The sequence below is a fragment of the Embiotoca jacksoni genome, unplaced genomic scaffold (assembly GCF_022577435.1).
Source record: "Embiotoca jacksoni isolate LCO1_2020_lvr unplaced genomic scaffold, fEmbJac1.0.p SCAF_123, whole genome shotgun sequence".
Taxonomy (NCBI): Eukaryota; Metazoa; Chordata; class Actinopteri; family Embiotocidae; genus Embiotoca; species Embiotoca jacksoni.
Window position 1 is genome coordinate 335,438 of NW_027185256.1, and position 19,898 is coordinate 355,335.

The following is a 19,898-nucleotide window of genomic DNA, read 5'->3' on the forward strand; positions in this document are numbered from 1 at the left end:
CGTTTTCTGGCTGTCGTCAATCTGAAAATAATCCCATCATTAATTGTGAAATAAGTTTCAAAAAGCCGTGTTTTGGGGTCATGTCTGTTTGATTGACTGGCCTGTGGTGCCAGGTTATGGCTACTGGTGGGTGGGACGTAGTATTGCCGGTTTTCCAATCATATCGAGTCAGATCACCCGCTCGCTCCCCCCCAGCTCGCTACCGGCTCACTACCGGCTCCAAACTGCTCGGGACTAGCCAGATGGTGTGGGCCAAATTCCGAATTCGAGGCTTCATAACGGATGTTTACAAACCAATAGGTGACATCACTGCTGGTTGCTGCTTGACATGTCATAACTGCATTAGGTTTGACCTCTTTGCTTAATTACAGAGAACTCTAATTGACAGAACTCATATCCCACACTCCATCTGTGCTCCAGAGCGTTGATGCAGCAAACTTTCTGAATTCCCACTATCAATAAATGTTGCATTTTAAGTTGTTTTTTTTAGTTCCAGGGCTGTGGTTTTGTGCATGCTGCCTGAATTGAAAATTAGTAGTTACATCTGTGCTTGCCTTCAAAATATCAGCCTCAAGAGTTTAAATATTGTTTATGAAGGTCTATTATTTATTAGGGACAAATCGAAAATGTTCCAGAGGAATTCAACATCTGCAGTCTAATATGTATATATGAATTAGTAACAAAATAATTTGTTACTTTCAACCCTGCTTGGTGAAAAGAAAAATCTTGCAGAGGAATTGTGCTGTTATGAATAATACCATGTTGATGCAATGCCAAGAAATAAGGACAAATGAACGGAGATATTCAATTGCTATATTTGCCATGAATTTAATGTTTAACAGAACAGTAAAAATGTACTTATAAAATGAAGGTCAAATATGTCGAGATGTTTGCTGTTTATATACAGATTTTTAAGTATGTTTTTGTACTGTCAAATATTGCAGGTTCGAGCAAACAACAATGGGTGTTCAACAAATCTTATCAGTTTTGCTGATACTGATGGGTAAGTTTGCGATAACTTTAATATATAATTAAAGTGATCCCAAAGTTCTGAAAAACTATAATATTTTACGTATGTACGTCCCTTTATTATTTGCAAATAGTAGCCGCAACTATACCAGCTGCTGCCTCAACAATGATTGGGGAATCAACAACAACTGGGGCATTAACAACAACTTCTGAATCAAACACAACTGGGGCATCAACGATAACTGCTGGATCACCAACAACTGGGCTGTCAGCAACAACTGGAGGTTTAACAACAACTGTTGCCTCAACAACAACTGGTGCTTCAACAACAACCCAAGTGTCAACAACAACCGGTGGTTCAACAATGACAGTGGGATCAACAACAAATGGAGGGCCAACAACAACTGCTGGGTCAACAGTGACTGGTGGTTCAACAACAACTGGAGGTTTGACTACAACTGGTGGAGCAACAACGGGTGTATCAACAACAACTGGTGGAACAACTGCAGCAGCAACAACAGCAACAACAACAACTATTGCTAATACCACAACAACAACTGAAGCTCCCCAACGAATTGTGGTTCTTGCTGCAATTGTGGAAGTACCATTCGTAGAAGAACTCACAAATAGAAACAGTGAGCAGTTTAAAAGCCTGGAGATAAGAGTGGTGACAGGGGTGGGTACAGTGTCACAATTATTTTTTTCAATGTGTAGTGAGTGAGTTTGTAGTTGTTTTTTATTTAATTTGAAAAAAAACTTTATTCATATTTTTTACTTCCCATAGTGCGATTGCATGTACAGGGCTCAATTTGGGGTGCTTTTTATCCGCACTTTTGTCATCACGTTTACGTAAGTTTTTACATTTTGAGAATCAAATTGACTTTTGGTCATTAATATTAATATGTTAAGCTAATATTAATAAGGACAAAAGAGAAACAATTACACATATGTAAAAGTTATCAGTGTTAATTGAGATATGTATTTCTTTTATGCAGGCATGTCGGAACACAAATGGATAACACTGAAGCAGAGGTCGGGGTTGAGTTCAACCAAACTGCGACACTTGCAGAAATTCCACAGCCTGCTGTTGTTGCAAAAATCTTAGTGGATGCTGTGTCCAGTCCCAACAGTACATTTTGTGCCTTCAATCTCACAGTTCAAGCCAAGTCTATCCAAATAATTTGTAAGTAAACAGTGGCCACAAGAAATTCATTAAAAAGGTTATTTATCTCTGGCTGTGTCATGTGCGTGTTTGCTTGTGAACAATCCTGTTGTCTCAATGAATAATACATTAGTCATTACTTAGTCTAAATCAATGATCCCTAAGGCATTGTCCCTCCTTATACCACGTTGCTTTTAGAGTTATTTCTCTTTCTTTTCTTGATCCCTTGACAAATTGCTGGGATGACAAATACTATACAATCATTAATACAATTAAATCAACTGTGACAAACATCTGTAACAGTAACATAACTGTGACTTACTGTGCATAAACATACACTCTATTGTTATGTACAGTATATGTCTGTTTAAAAGAAGGCACTCTGGCTAACAGAAACTTTTTTTTTACATCTTTCCATTTGTTTACAGTCACAACTAAAGAATCAACAACAAGTGGGGCGTCAACAACAACTGGGGAGTCAACAACAAATGGAGTATCAACAACTGCTGAATCAACCACAACTGGGGCAGCAACAACGGCTGCCACTGAAGAAGCGACAACGGCTACCACTGAAGCGGTGACAATGGCTACCACTGAAGCGGCGACAACGGCTACCACTGAAGCGGCGACAACGGCTACCTCTGAAGCGGTGACAACACCTACCACTGAAGCTGCGACAACGGCTACCTCTGAAGCGGCGACAACGGCTACCACTGAAGCGGCGACAACGGCTACCACTGAAGCGGCGACAACGGCTACCACTGAAGCGGTGACGACGCCTACCACTGAAGCTGTGACGACGGCTACCACTGAAGCTGTGACGACGGCTACCACTGAAGGGGTGACGACAGCTACCACTCAAGCTGCGACAACGGCTACCACTGAAGGGGCGACAACGGCTACCTCTGAAGCGGCGACAACGGCTACCACTGAAGCGGTGACAACACCGACCACTGAAGCTGTGACAACACCTACCACTGAAGGGCCGACGACGGCTACCACTGAAGGGGTGACGACACCTACCACTGAAGCGGCGACAACACCTCCCACTGAAGCTGTGACAACACCTACCACTGAAGCGGTGACAACGGCTACCTCTGAAGCGGCGACAATGGCTACCACTGAAGCGGCGAAAACGGCTACCACTGAAGTGGTGACTACACCTACCACTGAAGCGGTGACGACGCCTACCACTGAAGCTGTGACGACTGCTACCACTGAAGGGGTGACGACACCTACCACTGAAGCGGCGACAACGGCTACCACTGAAGCGACGACAACGACTATCACTGAAGGGGCGACGACACCTACCACTGAAGAGGCGACAACGGCTACCACTGAAGCGGCGACAACGGCTACCACTGAAGCTGTGACGACGGCTACCACTGAAGGGGTGACAACGGCTACCACTGAAGCGGCGACAACACCTACCACTGAAGCGGCGACAACACCTACCACTGAAGCGGCGAAAACACCTACCACTGAAGCTGTGACAACACCTACCACTGAAGCGGTGACAACGGCTACCACTGAAGTGGCAACAACACCTACCACTGAAGCGGTGACAACGGCTACCACTGAAGCGGCGACAATGGCTACCACTGTAGTTTTGACGACGGTTACCACTGAAGCGTTGACAACACCTACCACTGAAGCGGTGACGACGGCTACCACTGAAGCTGTGACAACACCTACTACTGAAGGGTCGACGATGGCTACCACTGAAGGGGTGACGACACCTACCACTGAAGCGGCGACAACACCTACCACTGAAGTGGTGACGACGCCTACCACTGAAGCTGTGACGACGGCTACCACTGAAGGGGTGACGACACCTACCACTGAAGCGGCGACAACGGCTACCACTGAAGCGGCGATCACAGCTACCACTGAAGCGGTGACGACGCCTACCACTGAAGCTGTGACGACGGCTACCACTGAAGGGGCAACGACACCTACCACTGAAGCCGCGACAACGGCTACCACTGAAGCTGCGACGACGGCTATCACTGAAGGGGTGACGACACCTACCACTGAAGAGGCGACAACGGCTACCACTGAAGCGGCGACAACGGCTACCACTGAAGCTGTGACGACGGTTACCACTGAAGCGGTGACAACACCTACCACTGAAGCGGCGACAACGGATACCACTGAAGCGGCGACAACGGCTACCACTGAAGCGGCGACAACGGCTACCACTGAAGCGGCGACAACGTCTACCACTGAAGCGGCGACAACGCCTACCACTGAAGCTGTGACGACGGCTACCACTGAAGGGGTGACGACACCTACCACTGAAGCGGCGACGACGGCTACCACTGAAGCGGCGACAACGGCTACCATTGAAGCGGCGACAACGGCTACCACTGAAGCGGCGACAACGGCTACCACTGAAGCGGCGACAACACCTACCACTGAAGCTGTGACAACACCTACCACTGAAGCTGTGACTACACCTACCACTCAAGCGGCGACAACGGCTACCACTGAAGCGGTGACAACACCTACCACTGAAGCGGTGACAACGGCTACCACTGAAGCGGCGACAACGGCTACCACTGAAGCGGCGACAACGCCTACCACTGAAGCGGCGACAACGCCTACCACTGAAGCTGTGACGACGGCTACCACTGAAGGGGTGACGACATCTACCACTGAAGCGGTGACAACGGCTACCACTGAAGTGGTGACAACACCTTCCACTGAAGCTGCGACAACGGCTACCACTGAAGCGGCGACAACGGCTACCACTGAAGCTGTGACGACGGTTACCACTGAAGCGGTGACAACACCTACCACTGAAGCGGCGACAACGGATACCACTGAAGCGGCGACAACGGCTACCACTGAAGCGGCGACAACGGCTACCACTGAAGCGGCGACAACGTCTACCACTGAAGCGGTGACAACGCCTACCACTGAAGCGGCGACAACGGTTACCACTGAAGCGGCGACAACACCTACCACTGAAGCTGTGACGACGGCTACCACTGAAGGGGCGACGACACCTACCACTGAAGCGGCGACGACGGCTACCACTGAAGCGGCGACAACGGCTACCATTGAAGCGGCGACAACGGCTACCACTGAAGCGGCGACAACGGCTACCACTGAAGCGGCGAAAACGCCTACCACTGAAGCGGCGACGACACCTACCACTGAAGCTGTGACGACGGCTACCACTGAAGGGGTGACGACACCTACCACTGAAGCGGCGACGACGGCTACCACTGAAGCGGCGACAACGGCTACCATTGAAGCGGTGACAACGGCTACCACTGAAGCGGTGACAACGGCTACCACTGAAGCGGCGACAACGGCTACCACTGAAGCGGCGACAACACCTACCACTGAAGCTGTGACAACACCTACCACTGAAGCTGTGACTACACCTACCACTCAAGCGGCGACAACGGCTACCACTGAAGCGGTGACAACACCTACCACTGAAGCGGTGACAACGGCTACCACTGAAGCGGCGACAACGGCTACCACTGAAGCGGCGACAACGCCTACCACTGAAGCGGCGACAACGCCTACCACTGAAGCTGTGACGACGGCTACCACTGAAGGGGTGACGACATCTACCACTGAAGCGGTGACAACGGCTACCACTGAAGTGGTGACAACACCTTCCACTGAAGCTGCGACAACACCTACCACTGAAGCGGCGACAATGGCTACCACTGAAGGGGTGACGACACCTACCACTGAAGCGGCCACAACGGCTACCACTGAAGCGGCGACAACGGCTACCACTGAAGCGGCGACAACACCCACCACTGAAGCTGTGACAACACCTACCACTCAAGCGGCGACAACGGCTACCACTGAAGCGGCGACAACGGCTACCACTGAAGCGGTGACAACACCTACCACTGAAGATGTGACAACACCTACCACTGAAGCGTCGACAACGGCTACCACTGAAGCGGCGACAACGGCTACCACTGAAGCGGCGACAACACCTACCACTGAAGCGGTGACGACGGCTACCACTGAAGCTGTGACGACGGTTACCACTGAAGCGGTGACAACGCCTACCACTGAAGCGGCGACAACACCTACCACTGAAGCTGTGACGACACCTACCACTGAAGCGGCGACGACGGCTACCACTGAAGCGGCGACAACGGCTACCATTGAAGCGGTGACAACGGCTACCACTGAAGCGGTGACAACGGCTACCACTGAAGCGGCGACAACGGCTACCACTGAAGCGGCGACAACACCTACCACTGAAGCTGTGACAACACCTACCACTGAAGCTGTGACTACACCTACCACTGAAGCTGTGACTACACCTACCACTCAAGCGGCGACAACGGCTACCACTGAAGCGGCGACAACGGCTACCACTGAAGCTGCAACAACGGCTACCACTGAAGCGACGACAACGACTACCACTGAAGGGGCGACGACACCTACCACTGAAGAGGCGACAACGGCTACCACTGAAGCGGCGACAACGGCTACCACTGAAGCTGTGACGACGGCTACCACTGAAGGGGTGACAACGGCTACCACTGAAGAGGCGACAACACCTACCACTGAAGCGGCGACAACACCTACCACTAAAGCGGAGACAAAGGCTACCACTGAAGCGGCGACAACACCTACCACTGAAGCGTCGACAACACCTACCACTGAAGCTGTGACAACACTTACCACTGAAGCGGTGACAACGGCTACCACTGAAGTGGCAACAACACCTACCACTGAAGCGGCGACAACGGCTACCACTGAAGCGGCGACAACGGCTACCACTGAAGCTGTGACAGCACCTACCACTGAAGCGGTGACAACGGCTACCTCTGAAGCGGCGACAACGGCTACCACTGAAGCGGAGACGACGCCTACCACCGAAGCGGCGACAACACCTACCACTGAAGCGGCGAAAACGGTTACCACTGAAGCGGCGACAACACCTACCACTGAAGCGGCGACAACAGCTACCACTGAAGCGGTGACAACGCCTACCACTGAAGCTGTGACGACGGTTACCACTGAAGCAGTGACAACACCTACCACTGAAGCGGCGACAACGGCTACCACTGAAGCGGCGACAACACCGACCACTGAAGCTGTGACAACACCTACTGCTGAAGGGTCGACGATGGCTACCACTGAAGGGGTGACGACACCTACCACTGAAGCGGCGACAACACCTCCCACTGAAACTGTGACAAGACCTACCACTGAAGCGGTGACAACGGCTACCTCTGAAGCGGCGACAACGGCTACCAGTGAAGCGGTGACTACACCTACCACTGAAGCGGTGACGACGCCTACCACTGATGCTGTGACGACGGCTACCACTGAAGGGGTGACGACACCTACCACCGAAGCGGCGACAACGGCAACCACTGAAGCGGCGACAACAGCTACCACTGAAGCGGTGACAACGGATACCACTGAAGCGGCGACAACGGCTACCACTGAAGCGGTGACAACGCCTACCACTGAAGCGGCGACAACGGTTACCACTGAATCGGCGACAATACCTACCACTGAAGCTGCGACGACGGCTACCACTGAAGGGATGACGACACCTACCACTGAAGCGGCGACGACGGCTACCACTGAAGCGGTGACAACGGCTACCACTGAAGCGGTGACGACGCCTACCACTGAAGCGGTGACAACGGCTACCACTGAAGGGGTGACGACACCTACCACTGAAGCGGTGACGACGCCTACCACTGAAGCGGTGACGACGGCTACCACTGAAGGGGCGACGATACCTACCACTGAAGCGGCGACAACGGCTACCACTGAAGCGGCGACAACGCCTACCACTGAAGCGGCGACGACGGTTACCACTGAAGCGGCGACAACACCTACCACTGAAGCGGTGACGACGGCTACCACTGAAGGGGTGACGACAGTAACCACTGAAGCGGCGACGACGGCTACCACTGAAGCGGCGACAACGGCTACCACTGAAGCGGCGACAACGGCTACCACTGAAGCGGCAACAAAACCTACCACTGAAGCTGTGACAACACCTACCACTGAAGCTGTGACTACACCTACCACTGAAGCTGTGACAACACCTACCACTGAAGCTGTGACTACACCTACCACTGAAGCGGTGACAACGGCTACCACTGAAGTGGTGACAACACCTACCACTGAAGCTGCGACAACACCTACCACTGAAGCGGCGACAACGGTTACCACTGAAGCGTTGACAACACCTACCACTGAAGCGGTGACGACGGCTACCACTGAAGCGGTGACGACGGCTACCACTGAAGCGGCGACAACACCGACCACTGAAGCTGTGACAACACCTACTACTGAAGGGTCAACGATGGCTACCACTGAAGGGGTGACGACACCTACCACTGAAGCGGCGACAACACCTACCACTGAAGTGGTGACGACGCCTACCACTGAAGCTGTGACGACGGCTACCACTGAAGGGGTGACGACACCTACCACTGAAGCGGCGACAACGGCTACCACTGAAGCGGCGACCACACCTACCACTGAAGCGGTGACGACGCCTACCACTGAAGGGGCAACGACAACTACCACTGAAGCCGCGACAACGGATACCACTGAAGCGTCGACAACGGCTACCACTGATGCTGCGACGACGGCTATCACTGAAGGGGTGACGACGGCTACCACTGAAGGGGTGACGACACCTACCACTGAAGCGGCGACGACGGCTACCACTGAAGCTGTGACGACGGTTACCACTGAAGCGGTGACAACACCTACCACTGAAGCGGCGACAACTGCTACCACTGAAGCGGTGACAACACCTACCACTGAAGCGGTGACAACGGCTACCACTGAAGCGGCGACAACGGCTACCACTGAAGCGGCGACAACGCCTACCACTGAAGCGGCGACAACGCCTACCACTGAAGCGGCGACAACGCCTACCACTGAAGCTGTGACGACGGCTACCACTGAAGGGGTGACGACACCTACCACTGAAGCGGTGACAACGGCTACCACTGAAGTGGTGACAACACCTTCCACTGAAGCTGCGACAACACCTACCACTGAAGCGGCGACAATGGCTACCACTGAAGGGGTGACGACACCTACCACTGAAGCGGCCACAACGGCTACCACTGAAGCGGCGACAACGGCTACCACTGAAGCGGCGACAACACCCACCACTGAAGCTGTGACAACACCTACCACTCAAGCGGCGACAACGGCTACCACTGAAGCGGCGACAACGGCTACCACTGAAGCGGTGACAACACCTACCACTGAAGATGTGACAACACCTACCACTGAAGCGTCGACAACGGCTACCACTGAAGCGGCGACAACGGCTACCACTGAAGCGGCGACAACACCTACCACTGAAGCGGTGACGACGGCTACCACTGAAGCTGTGACGACGGTTACCACTGAAGCGGTGACAACGCCTACCACTGAAGAGGTGACGACGCCTACCACTGAAGCTGTGACGACGGCTACCACTGAAGGGGTGACGACGCCTACCACTGAAGCTGCGACAACGGCTACCACTGAAGCGGCGACAACGGCTACCTCTGAAGCGGTGACAACGGCTACCACTGAAGCGGTGACAACACCGACCACTGAAGCTGTGACAACATCTACCACTGAAGGGTCGACGACGGCTACCACTGAAGCTGTGACGACGGCGACCACTGAAGGGGTGACGACACCTACCACTGAAGCGGCGACAACGGCTACCACTGAAGCGGCGACAACGGCTACCACTGAAGCTGTGACGGCGTTTACCACTGAAGCGGTGACAACGGCTACCACTGAAGCGGTGACAACGCCTACCACTGAAGCGGCGACAACGGTTACCACTGAACCGGCGACAACACCTACCACTGAAGCTGTGACGACGGCTACCACTGAAGGGGTGACGACACCTACCACTGAAGCTGTGACAACACCTACCACTGAAGGGTCGACAACGGCTACCACTGAAGCGGCGACAACACCTACCACTGAAGCGGTGACAATGGCTACCACTGAAGCGGCGACAACAGCTACCACTGAAGCGGCGACAACGGCTACCTCTGAAGCGGCGACAACACCTACCACTGAAGCTGTGACAACGGCTACCTCTGAAGCGGCAACAACGGCTACCAATGAAGCGGCGACAACGGCTACCACTGAAGCGGTGACGACGCCTACCACTGAAGCGGTGACGACACCTACCACTGAAGCTGTGACGACTGCTACCACTGAAGTTGTGACAACGGCTACCACTGAAGGGGTGACGACACCTACCACTCAAGCTGCGACAACGGCTACCACTGAAGCAGCGACAACGGCTACCTCTGAAGCGGCGACAACGGCTACCACTGAAGCGGCGACAACGGCTACCACTGATGCGGTGACAACACCGACCACTGAAGCTGTGACAACACCTACCACTGAAGGGTCGACGACGGCTACCACTGAAGTGGTGACTACACCTACCACTGAAGCGGTGACGACGCCTACCACTGAAGCTGTGACGACTGCTACCACTGAAGCGGCGACAACACCTACCACTGAAGCGGAGACAACGGCTACCACTGAAGCGGCGACAACACCTACCACTGAAGCTGTGACGACACCTACCACTGAAGCGGCGACGACGGCTACCACTGAAGCGGCGACAACGGCTACCATTGAAGCGGTGACAACGGCTACCACTGAAGCGGTGACAACGGCTACCACTGAAGCGGCGACAACGGCTACCACTGAAGCGGCGACAACACCTACCACTGAAGCTGTGACAACACCTACCACTGAAGCTGTGACTACACCTACCACTGAAGCTGTGACTACACCTACCACTCAAGCGGCGACAACGGCTACCACTGAAGCGGCGACAACGGCTACCACTGAAGCTGCAACAACGGCTACCACTGAAGCGACGACAACGACTACCACTGAAGGGGCGACGACACCTACCACTGAAGAGGCGACAACGGCTACCACTGAAGCGGCGACAACGGCTACCACTGAAGCTGTGACGACGGCTACCACTGAAGGGGTGACAACGGCTACCACTGAAGAGGCGACAACACCTACCACTGAAGCGGCGACAACACCTACCACTAAAGCGGAGACAAAGGCTACCACTGAAGCGGCGACAACACCTACCACTGAAGCGTCGACAACACCTACCACTGAAGCTGTGACAACACTTACCACTGAAGCGGTGACAACGGCTACCACTGAAGTGGCAACAACACCTACCACTGAAGCGGCGACAACGGCTACCACTGAAGCGGCGACAACGGCTACCACTGAAGCGGCGACAACGGCTACCACTGAAGCTGTGACAGCACCTACCACTGAAGCGGTGACAACGGCTACCTCTGAAGCGGCGACAACGGCTACCACTGAAGCGGAGACGACGCCTACCACCGAAGCGGCGACAACACCTACCACTGAAGCGGCGAAAACGGTTACCACTGAAGCGGCGACAACACCTACCACTGAAGCGGCGACAACAGCTACCACTGAAGCGGTGACAACGCCTACCACTGAAGCTGTGACGACGGTTACCACTGAAGCAGTGACAACACCTACCACTGAAGCGGCGACAACGGCTACCACTGAAGCGGCGACAACACCGACCACTGAAGCTGTGACAACACCTACTGCTGAAGGGTCGACGATGGCTACCACTGAAGGGGTGACGACACCTACCACTGAAGCGGCGACAACACCTCCCACTGAAACTGTGACAAGACCTACCACTGAAGCGGTGACAACGGCTACCTCTGAAGCGGCGACAACGGCTACCAGTGAAGCGGTGACTACACCTACCACTGAAGCGGTGACGACGCCTACCACTGATGCTGTGACGACGGCTACCACTGAAGGGGTGACGACACCTACCACCGAAGCGGCGACAACGGCAACCACTGAAGCGGCGACAACAGCTACCACTGAAGCGGTGACAACGGATACCACTGAAGCGGCGACAACGGCTACCACTGAAGCGGTGACAACGCCTACCACTGAAGCGGCGACAACGGTTACCACTGAATCGGCGACAATACCTACCACTGAAGCTGCGACGACGGCTACCACTGAAGGGATGACGACACCTACCACTGAAGCGGCGACGACGGCTACCACTGAAGCGGTGACAACGGCTACCACTGAAGCGGTGACGACGCCTACCACTGAAGCGGTGACAACGGCTACCACTGAAGGGGTGACGACACCTACCACTGAAGCGGTGACGACGCCTACCACTGAAGCGGTGACGACGGCTACCACTGAAGGGGCGACGATACCTACCACTGAAGCGGCGACAACGGCTACCACTGAAGCGGCGACAACGCCTACCACTGAAGCGGCGACGACGGTTACCACTGAAGCGGCGACAACACCTACCACTGAAGCGGTGACGACGGCTACCACTGAAGGGGTGACGACAGTAACCACTGAAGCGGCGACGACGGCTACCACTGAAGCGGCGACAACGGCTACCACTGAAGCGGCGACAACGGCTACCACTGAAGCGGCAACAAAACCTACCACTGAAGCTGTGACAACACCTACCACTGAAGCTGTGACTACACCTACCACTGAAGCTGTGACAACACCTACCACTGAAGCTGTGACTACACCTACCACTGAAGCGGTGACAACGGCTACCACTGAAGTGGTGACAACACCTACCACTGAAGCTGCGACAACACCTACCACTGAAGCGGCGACAACGGTTACCACTGAAGCGTTGACAACACCTACCACTGAAGCGGTGACGACGGCTACCACTGAAGCGGTGACGACGGCTACCACTGAAGCGGCGACAACACCGACCACTGAAGCTGTGACAACACCTACTACTGAAGGGTCAACGATGGCTACCACTGAAGGGGTGACGACACCTACCACTGAAGCGGCGACAACACCTACCACTGAAGTGGTGACGACGCCTACCACTGAAGCTGTGACGACGGCTACCACTGAAGGGGTGACGACACCTACCACTGAAGCGGCGACAACGGCTACCACTGAAGCGGCGACCACACCTACCACTGAAGCGGTGACGACGCCTACCACTGAAGGGGCAACGACAACTACCACTGAAGCCGCGACAACGGATACCACTGAAGCGTCGACAACGGCTACCACTGATGCTGCGACGACGGCTATCACTGAAGGGGTGACGACGGCTACCACTGAAGGGGTGACGACACCTACCACTGAAGCGGCGACGACGGCTACCACTGAAGCTGTGACGACGGTTACCACTGAAGCGGTGACAACACCTACCACTGAAGCGGCGACAACTGCTACCACTGAAGCGGTGACAACACCTACCACTGAAGCGGTGACAACGGCTACCACTGAAGCGGCGACAACGGCTACCACTGAAGCGGCGACAACGCCTACCACTGAAGCGGCGACAACGCCTACCACTGAAGCGGCGACAACGCCTACCACTGAAGCTGTGACGACGGCTACCACTGAAGGGGTGACGACACCTACCACTGAAGCGGTGACAACGGCTACCACTGAAGTGGTGACAACACCTTCCACTGAAGCTGCGACAACACCTACCACTGAAGCGGCGACAATGGCTACCACTGAAGGGGTGACGACACCTACCACTGAAGCGGCCACAACGGCTACCACTGAAGCGGCGACAACGGCTACCACTGAAGCGGCGACAACACCCACCACTGAAGCTGTGACAACACCTACCACTCAAGCGGCGACAACGGCTACCACTGAAGCGGCGACAACGGCTACCACTGAAGCGGTGACAACACCTACCACTGAAGATGTGACAACACCTACCACTGAAGCGTCGACAACGGCTACCACTGAAGCGGCGACAACGGCTACCACTGAAGCGGCGACAACACCTACCACTGAAGCGGTGACGACGGCTACCACTGAAGCTGTGACGACGGTTACCACTGAAGCGGTGACAACGCCTACCACTGAAGAGGTGACGACGCCTACCACTGAAGCTGTGACGACGGCTACCACTGAAGGGGTGACGACGCCTACCACTGAAGCTGCGACAACGGCTACCACTGAAGCGGCGACAACGGCTACCTCTGAAGCGGTGACAACGGCTACCACTGAAGCGGTGACAACACCGACCACTGAAGCTGTGACAACATCTACCACTGAAGGGTCGACGACGGCTACCACTGAAGCTGTGACGACGGCGACCACTGAAGGGGTGACGACACCTACCACTGAAGCGGCGACAACGGCTACCACTGAAGCGGCGACAACGGCTACCACTGAAGCTGTGACGGCGTTTACCACTGAAGCGGTGACAACGGCTACCACTGAAGCGGTGACAACGCCTACCACTGAAGCGGCGACAACGGTTACCACTGAACCGGCGACAACACCTACCACTGAAGCTGTGACGACGGCTACCACTGAAGGGGTGACGACACCTACCACTGAAGCTGTGACAACACCTACCACTGAAGGGTCGACAACGGCTACCACTGAAGCGGCGACAACACCTACCACTGAAGCGGTGACAATGGCTACCACTGAAGCGGCGACAACAGCTACCACTGAAGCGGCGACAACGGCTACCTCTGAAGCGGCGACAACACCTACCACTGAAGCTGTGACAACGGCTACCTCTGAAGCGGCGACAACGGCTACCACTGAAGCGGCGACAACGGCTACCACTGAAGCGGTGACGACGCCTACCACTGAAGCGGTGACGACACCTACCACTGAAGCTGTGACGACTGCTACCACTGAAGTTGTGACAACGGCGACCACTGAAGGGGTGACGACACCTACCACTCAAGCTGCGACAACGGCTACCACTGAAGCAGCGACAACGGCTACCTCTGAAGCGGCGACAACGGCTACCACTGAAGCGGCGACAACGGCTACCACTGATGCGGTGACAACACCGACCACTGAAGCTGTGACAACACCTACCACTGAAGGGTCGACGACGGCTACCACTGAAGTGGTGACTACACCTACCACTGAAGCGGTGACGACGCCTACCACTGAAGCTGTGACGACTGCTACCACTGAAGCGGCGACAACACCTACCACTGAAGCGGAGACAACGGCTACCACTGAAGCGGCGACAACACCTACCACTGAAGCGTCGACAACACCTACCACTGAAGCTGTGACAACACTTACCACTGAAGCGGTGACAACGGCTACCACTGAAGAGGCGACAACACCTACCACTGAAGCGGCGACAACACCTACCACTGAAGCGGTGACAACGGCTACCACTGAAGCTGTGACAGCACCTGCCACTGAAGCGGTGACAACGGCTACCTCTGAAGCGGCGACAACGGCTACCACTGAAGCGGAGACGACGCCTACCACCGAAGCGGCGACAACACCTACCACTGAAGCGGCGAAAACGGCTACCACTGAAGTGGTGACTACACCTACCACTGAAGCGGTAACGACGCCTACCACTGAAGCTGTGACGACTGCTACCACTGAGGGGGTGATGACACCTGCCACTGAAGAGGCGACAACGGCTACCACTGAAGCGGCGACAACGGCTACCACTGAAGCTGTGACGACGGTTACCACTGAAGCGGTGACAACACCTACCACTGAAGTGTTGATGACGCCTACCACTGAAGCTGTGACGACTGCTACCACTGAAGCGGTGACGACACCTACCACTGAAGAGGTGACGACGCCTACCACTGAAGCTGTGACGACGGCTACCACTGAAGGGGTGACGACGCCTACCACTGAAGCTGCGACAACGGCTACCACTGAAGCGGCGACAACGGCTACCTCTGAAGCGGTGACAACGGCTACCACTGAAGCGGTGACAACACCGACCACTGAAGCTGTGACAACATCTACCACTGAAGGGTCGACGACGGCTACCACTGAAGCTGTGACGACGGCTACCACTGAAGGGGTGACGACACCTACCACTGAAGCGGCGACAACGGCTACCACTGAAGCGGCGACAACGGCTACCACTGAAGCTGTGACGGCGTTTACCACTGAAGCGGTGACAACGGCTACCACTGAAGCGGTGACAACGCCTACCACTGAAGCGGCGACAACGGTTACCACTGAACCGGCGACAACACCTACCACTGAAGCTGTGACGACGGCTACCACTGAAGGGGTGACGACACCTACCACTGAAGCGGTGACAACGCCTACCACTGAAGGGTCGACAACGGCTACCACTGAAGCGGCGACAACACCTACCACTGAAGCGGTGACAATGGCTACCACTGAAGCGGCGACAACAGCTACCACTGAAGCGGCGACAACAGCTACCACTGAAGCGGCGACAACGGCTACCTCTGAAGCGGCGACAACACCTACCACTGAAGCTGTGACAACGGCTACCTCTGAAGCGGCGACAACGGCTACCACTGAAGCGGTGACAACGCCTACCACTGAAGCGGTGACGACGCCTACCACTGAAGCTGTGACGACTGCTACCACTGAAGTTGTGACGACGGCTACCACTGAAGGGGTGACGACACCTACCACTCAAGCTGCGACAACGGCTACCACTGAAGCGGCGACAACGGCTACCTCTGAAGCGGCGACAACGGCTACCACTGAAGCGGCGACAACGGCTACCACTGATGCGGTGACAACACCGACCACTGAAGCTGTGACAACACCTACCACTGAAGGGTCGACGACGGCTACCACTGAAGTGGTGACTACACCTACCACTGAAGCGGTGACGACGCCTACCACTGAAGCTGTGACGACTGCTACCACTGAAGGGGTGACGACACCTACCACTGAAGCGGCGACAACGGCTACCACTGAAGCAGTGACAACGCCTACCACTGAAGCGGCGACAACGGTTACCACTGAAGCGGCGACAATACCTACCACTGAAGCTGCGACGACGGCTACCACTGAAGGGATGACGACACCTACCACTGAAGCGGTGACAACGGCTACCACTGAAGCGGCGACAACTGCTACCACTGAAGCGGTGACGACGGTTACCACTGAAGCGGTGACAACACCTACCACTGAAGCGGTGACAACACCTACCACTGAAGCGGTGACAACGCCTACCACTGAAGCGGCGACAACGGTTACCACTGAAGCGGCGACAACGGCTACCACTGAAGTGGTGACAACGGCTACCACTGAAGCGGCGACAACACCTACCACTGAAGCTGTGACGACGGCTACCACTGAAGGGGTGACGACACCTACCACTGAAGCGGCGACAACGGCTACCACTGAAGCGGTGACAACGGCTACCACTGAAGCGGCGACAACGGCTACCACTGAAGTGGTGGCAACACCTACCACTGAAGCTGCGACAACACCTACCACTGAAGCGGTGACAACGGCTACCTCTGAAGCGGTGACAACAACTACCACTGAAGCTGTGACAACACCTACCACTGAAGCTGTGACAACACCTACCTCTGAAGCGGTGACAACAACTACCACTGAAGCTGTGACAACACCTACCACTGAAGCTGTGACAACACCTACCTCTGAAGCGGTGACAACGGCTACCTCTGAAGCGGTGACAACGCCTAACACTGAAGTGGTGACAACACCTACCACTGAAGCGGTGACAACGGCTACCAGTGATGCGGTGACAACGCCTACCACTGAAGCGGCGACAACGGCTACCACAGAAGCGGCGACAACGGCTACCTCTGAAGCGGTGACAACAACTACCACTGAAGCTGTGACAACACCTACCACTGAAGCTGTGACAACACCTACCTCTGAAGCGGTGACAACAGCTACCTCTGAAGCGGTGACAACAACTACCACTGAAGCTGTGACAACATCTACCACTGAAGCGGCGACAACGGCTACCTCTGAAGCGGTGACAACGGCTACCACTGAAGCTGTGACAACACCTACCACTGAAACTGTGACAACACCTACCACTGAAACTGTGACGACGGCTACCACTGAAGTGGCTACAACTGTTGCCATCACAGTAACAGTTTTGACGTTCAGATCTGTTCAAGACACATTTACAACTGACTTACTGATTCCCTCATCTGCAGCTTTTAAAAGTCGAGCTTTGATGATAAAGAATCAGGTACGTCTCCCATTTAAAAAAAAAAATCCTTTATGTTCACCTTGAAATATTCAATCGGAGCACTCAAGCCCCTTCTGATATTCAACTGTAACTATTCAATAGAAATGCCATCAATGAGCTTTTCAAAATAATAATGTAAATTACAAAAAAGTAGTCTGTTGGACTACAATAGAATTCAAGATAGTTGGTTAAATTTCCAGATGGAACTGATGACAGAGACAAATATAATTAAGCTTTACTGTGCATTTTACCTTGGAAAAAAATGGACAAAATTTTTTAAAGATTACTTGTTATTTTGTTTTTGCAGCTTGAACCTGTCTTCCAAAGTCAGTTTTCTTCCTTCACATCTTTGGACGTGGTAGAATTCAGGTAATAAGAATATTTTGACTTATCCTGTTACAATTTTTAAAAAACTGTTCCGAATCAAAAATACAAAACTGTGATTTGTGTTTCTCCTTTACTAGAAATGGATCTATCATCAACATCATGAACCTCAGGTTTCAGAGCACATCTGTTCCTGATAGCACTCAGGTTGCGAACACTTTGATAAATGCAAACGTCGTCGGTTTCGACATTGAAAGCAACTCCATCAACATCAATGGCATATCAAGTAAGTAATATCGAGCAATATAGAGTAATAAGTGAGCAAACTTGTCAATAACAGGACATGTTTAGTAAACAATGGTGTTTCACCCTTTTGTCTATATTGACAGCTTCAAGTGGAGCTACCACTGAAGCGATTACGGTTGCCCCAGCACCTACCACTGAAGCGGCGACAACAGCTACCACTGAAGCGATTACGGTTGCCCCAGCACCTACCACTGAAGAGGCGACAACACCTACCACTGAAGCGGCGACAACACCTACCACTGAAGCGGTGACAACGGCTACCACTGAAGCTGTGACAGCACCTACCACTGAAGCGGTGACAACGGCTACCTCTGAAGCGGCGACAACGGCTACCACTGAAGCGGAGACGACGCCTACCACCGAAGCGGCGACAACACCTACCACTGAAGCGGCGAAAACGGCTACCACTGAAGTGGTGACTACACCTACCACTGAAGCGGTGACGACGCCTACCACTGAAGCTGTGACGACTGCTACCACTGAGGGGGTGATGACACCTGCCACTGAAGAGGCGACAACGGCTACCACTGAAGCGGCGACAACGGCTACCACTGAAGCTGTGACGACGGTTACCACTGAAGCGGTGACAACACCTACCACTGAAGCGTTGATGACGCCTACCACTGAAGCTGTGACGACTGCTACCACTGAAGCGGTGACGACACCTACCACTGAAGAGGTGACGACGCCTACCACTGAAGCTGTGACGACGGCTACCACTGAAGGGGTGACGACGCCTACCACTGAAGCTGCGACAACGGCTACCACTGAAGCGGCGACAACGGCTACCTCTGAAGCGGTGACAACGGCTACCACTGAAGCGGTGACAACACCGACCACTGAAGCTGTGACAACATCTACCACTGAAGGGTCGACGACGGCTACCACTGAAGCTGTGACGACGGCTACCACTGAAGGGGTGACGACACCTACCACTGAAGCGGCGACAACGGCTACCACTGAAGCGGCGACAACGGCTACCACTGAAGCTGTGACGGCGTTTACCACTGAAGCGGTGACAACGGCTACCACTGAAGCGGTGACAACGCCTACCACTGAAGCGGCGACAACGGTTACCACTGAACCGGCGACAACACCTACCACTGAAGCTGTGACGACGGC

The 19,898-nt window shown here is 54.2% G+C and overlaps 1 protein-coding gene and 1 long non-coding RNA gene across 2 annotated transcripts; both read left to right on the forward strand.

The window, feature by feature from the left end:
- Positions 1-1,142: 1,142 nt before the first annotated feature.
- On the forward strand, positions 1,143-2,161 carry LOC138195755 (uncharacterized). Its single transcript, XR_011178052.1, has 3 exons — positions 1,143-1,645; positions 1,754-1,818; positions 1,965-2,161. It is a non-coding gene; the product is annotated as an uncharacterized lncRNA (long non-coding RNA).
- Positions 2,162-5,009: 2,848 nt separating this feature from the next.
- On the forward strand, positions 5,010-19,675 carry LOC138195737 (mucin-5AC-like; the record flags this gene model as incomplete). The annotated part of the gene is made up of 6 exons (XM_069145364.1): positions 5,010-5,060; positions 16,878-18,146; positions 18,454-18,515; positions 18,611-18,756; positions 18,860-19,503; positions 19,646-19,675. Coding segments are annotated over 6 exons (2,202 nt in total), but the record flags the coding sequence as incomplete, so codon positions are not given.
- Between the last annotated feature and the right edge of the window lie 223 nt (positions 19,676-19,898).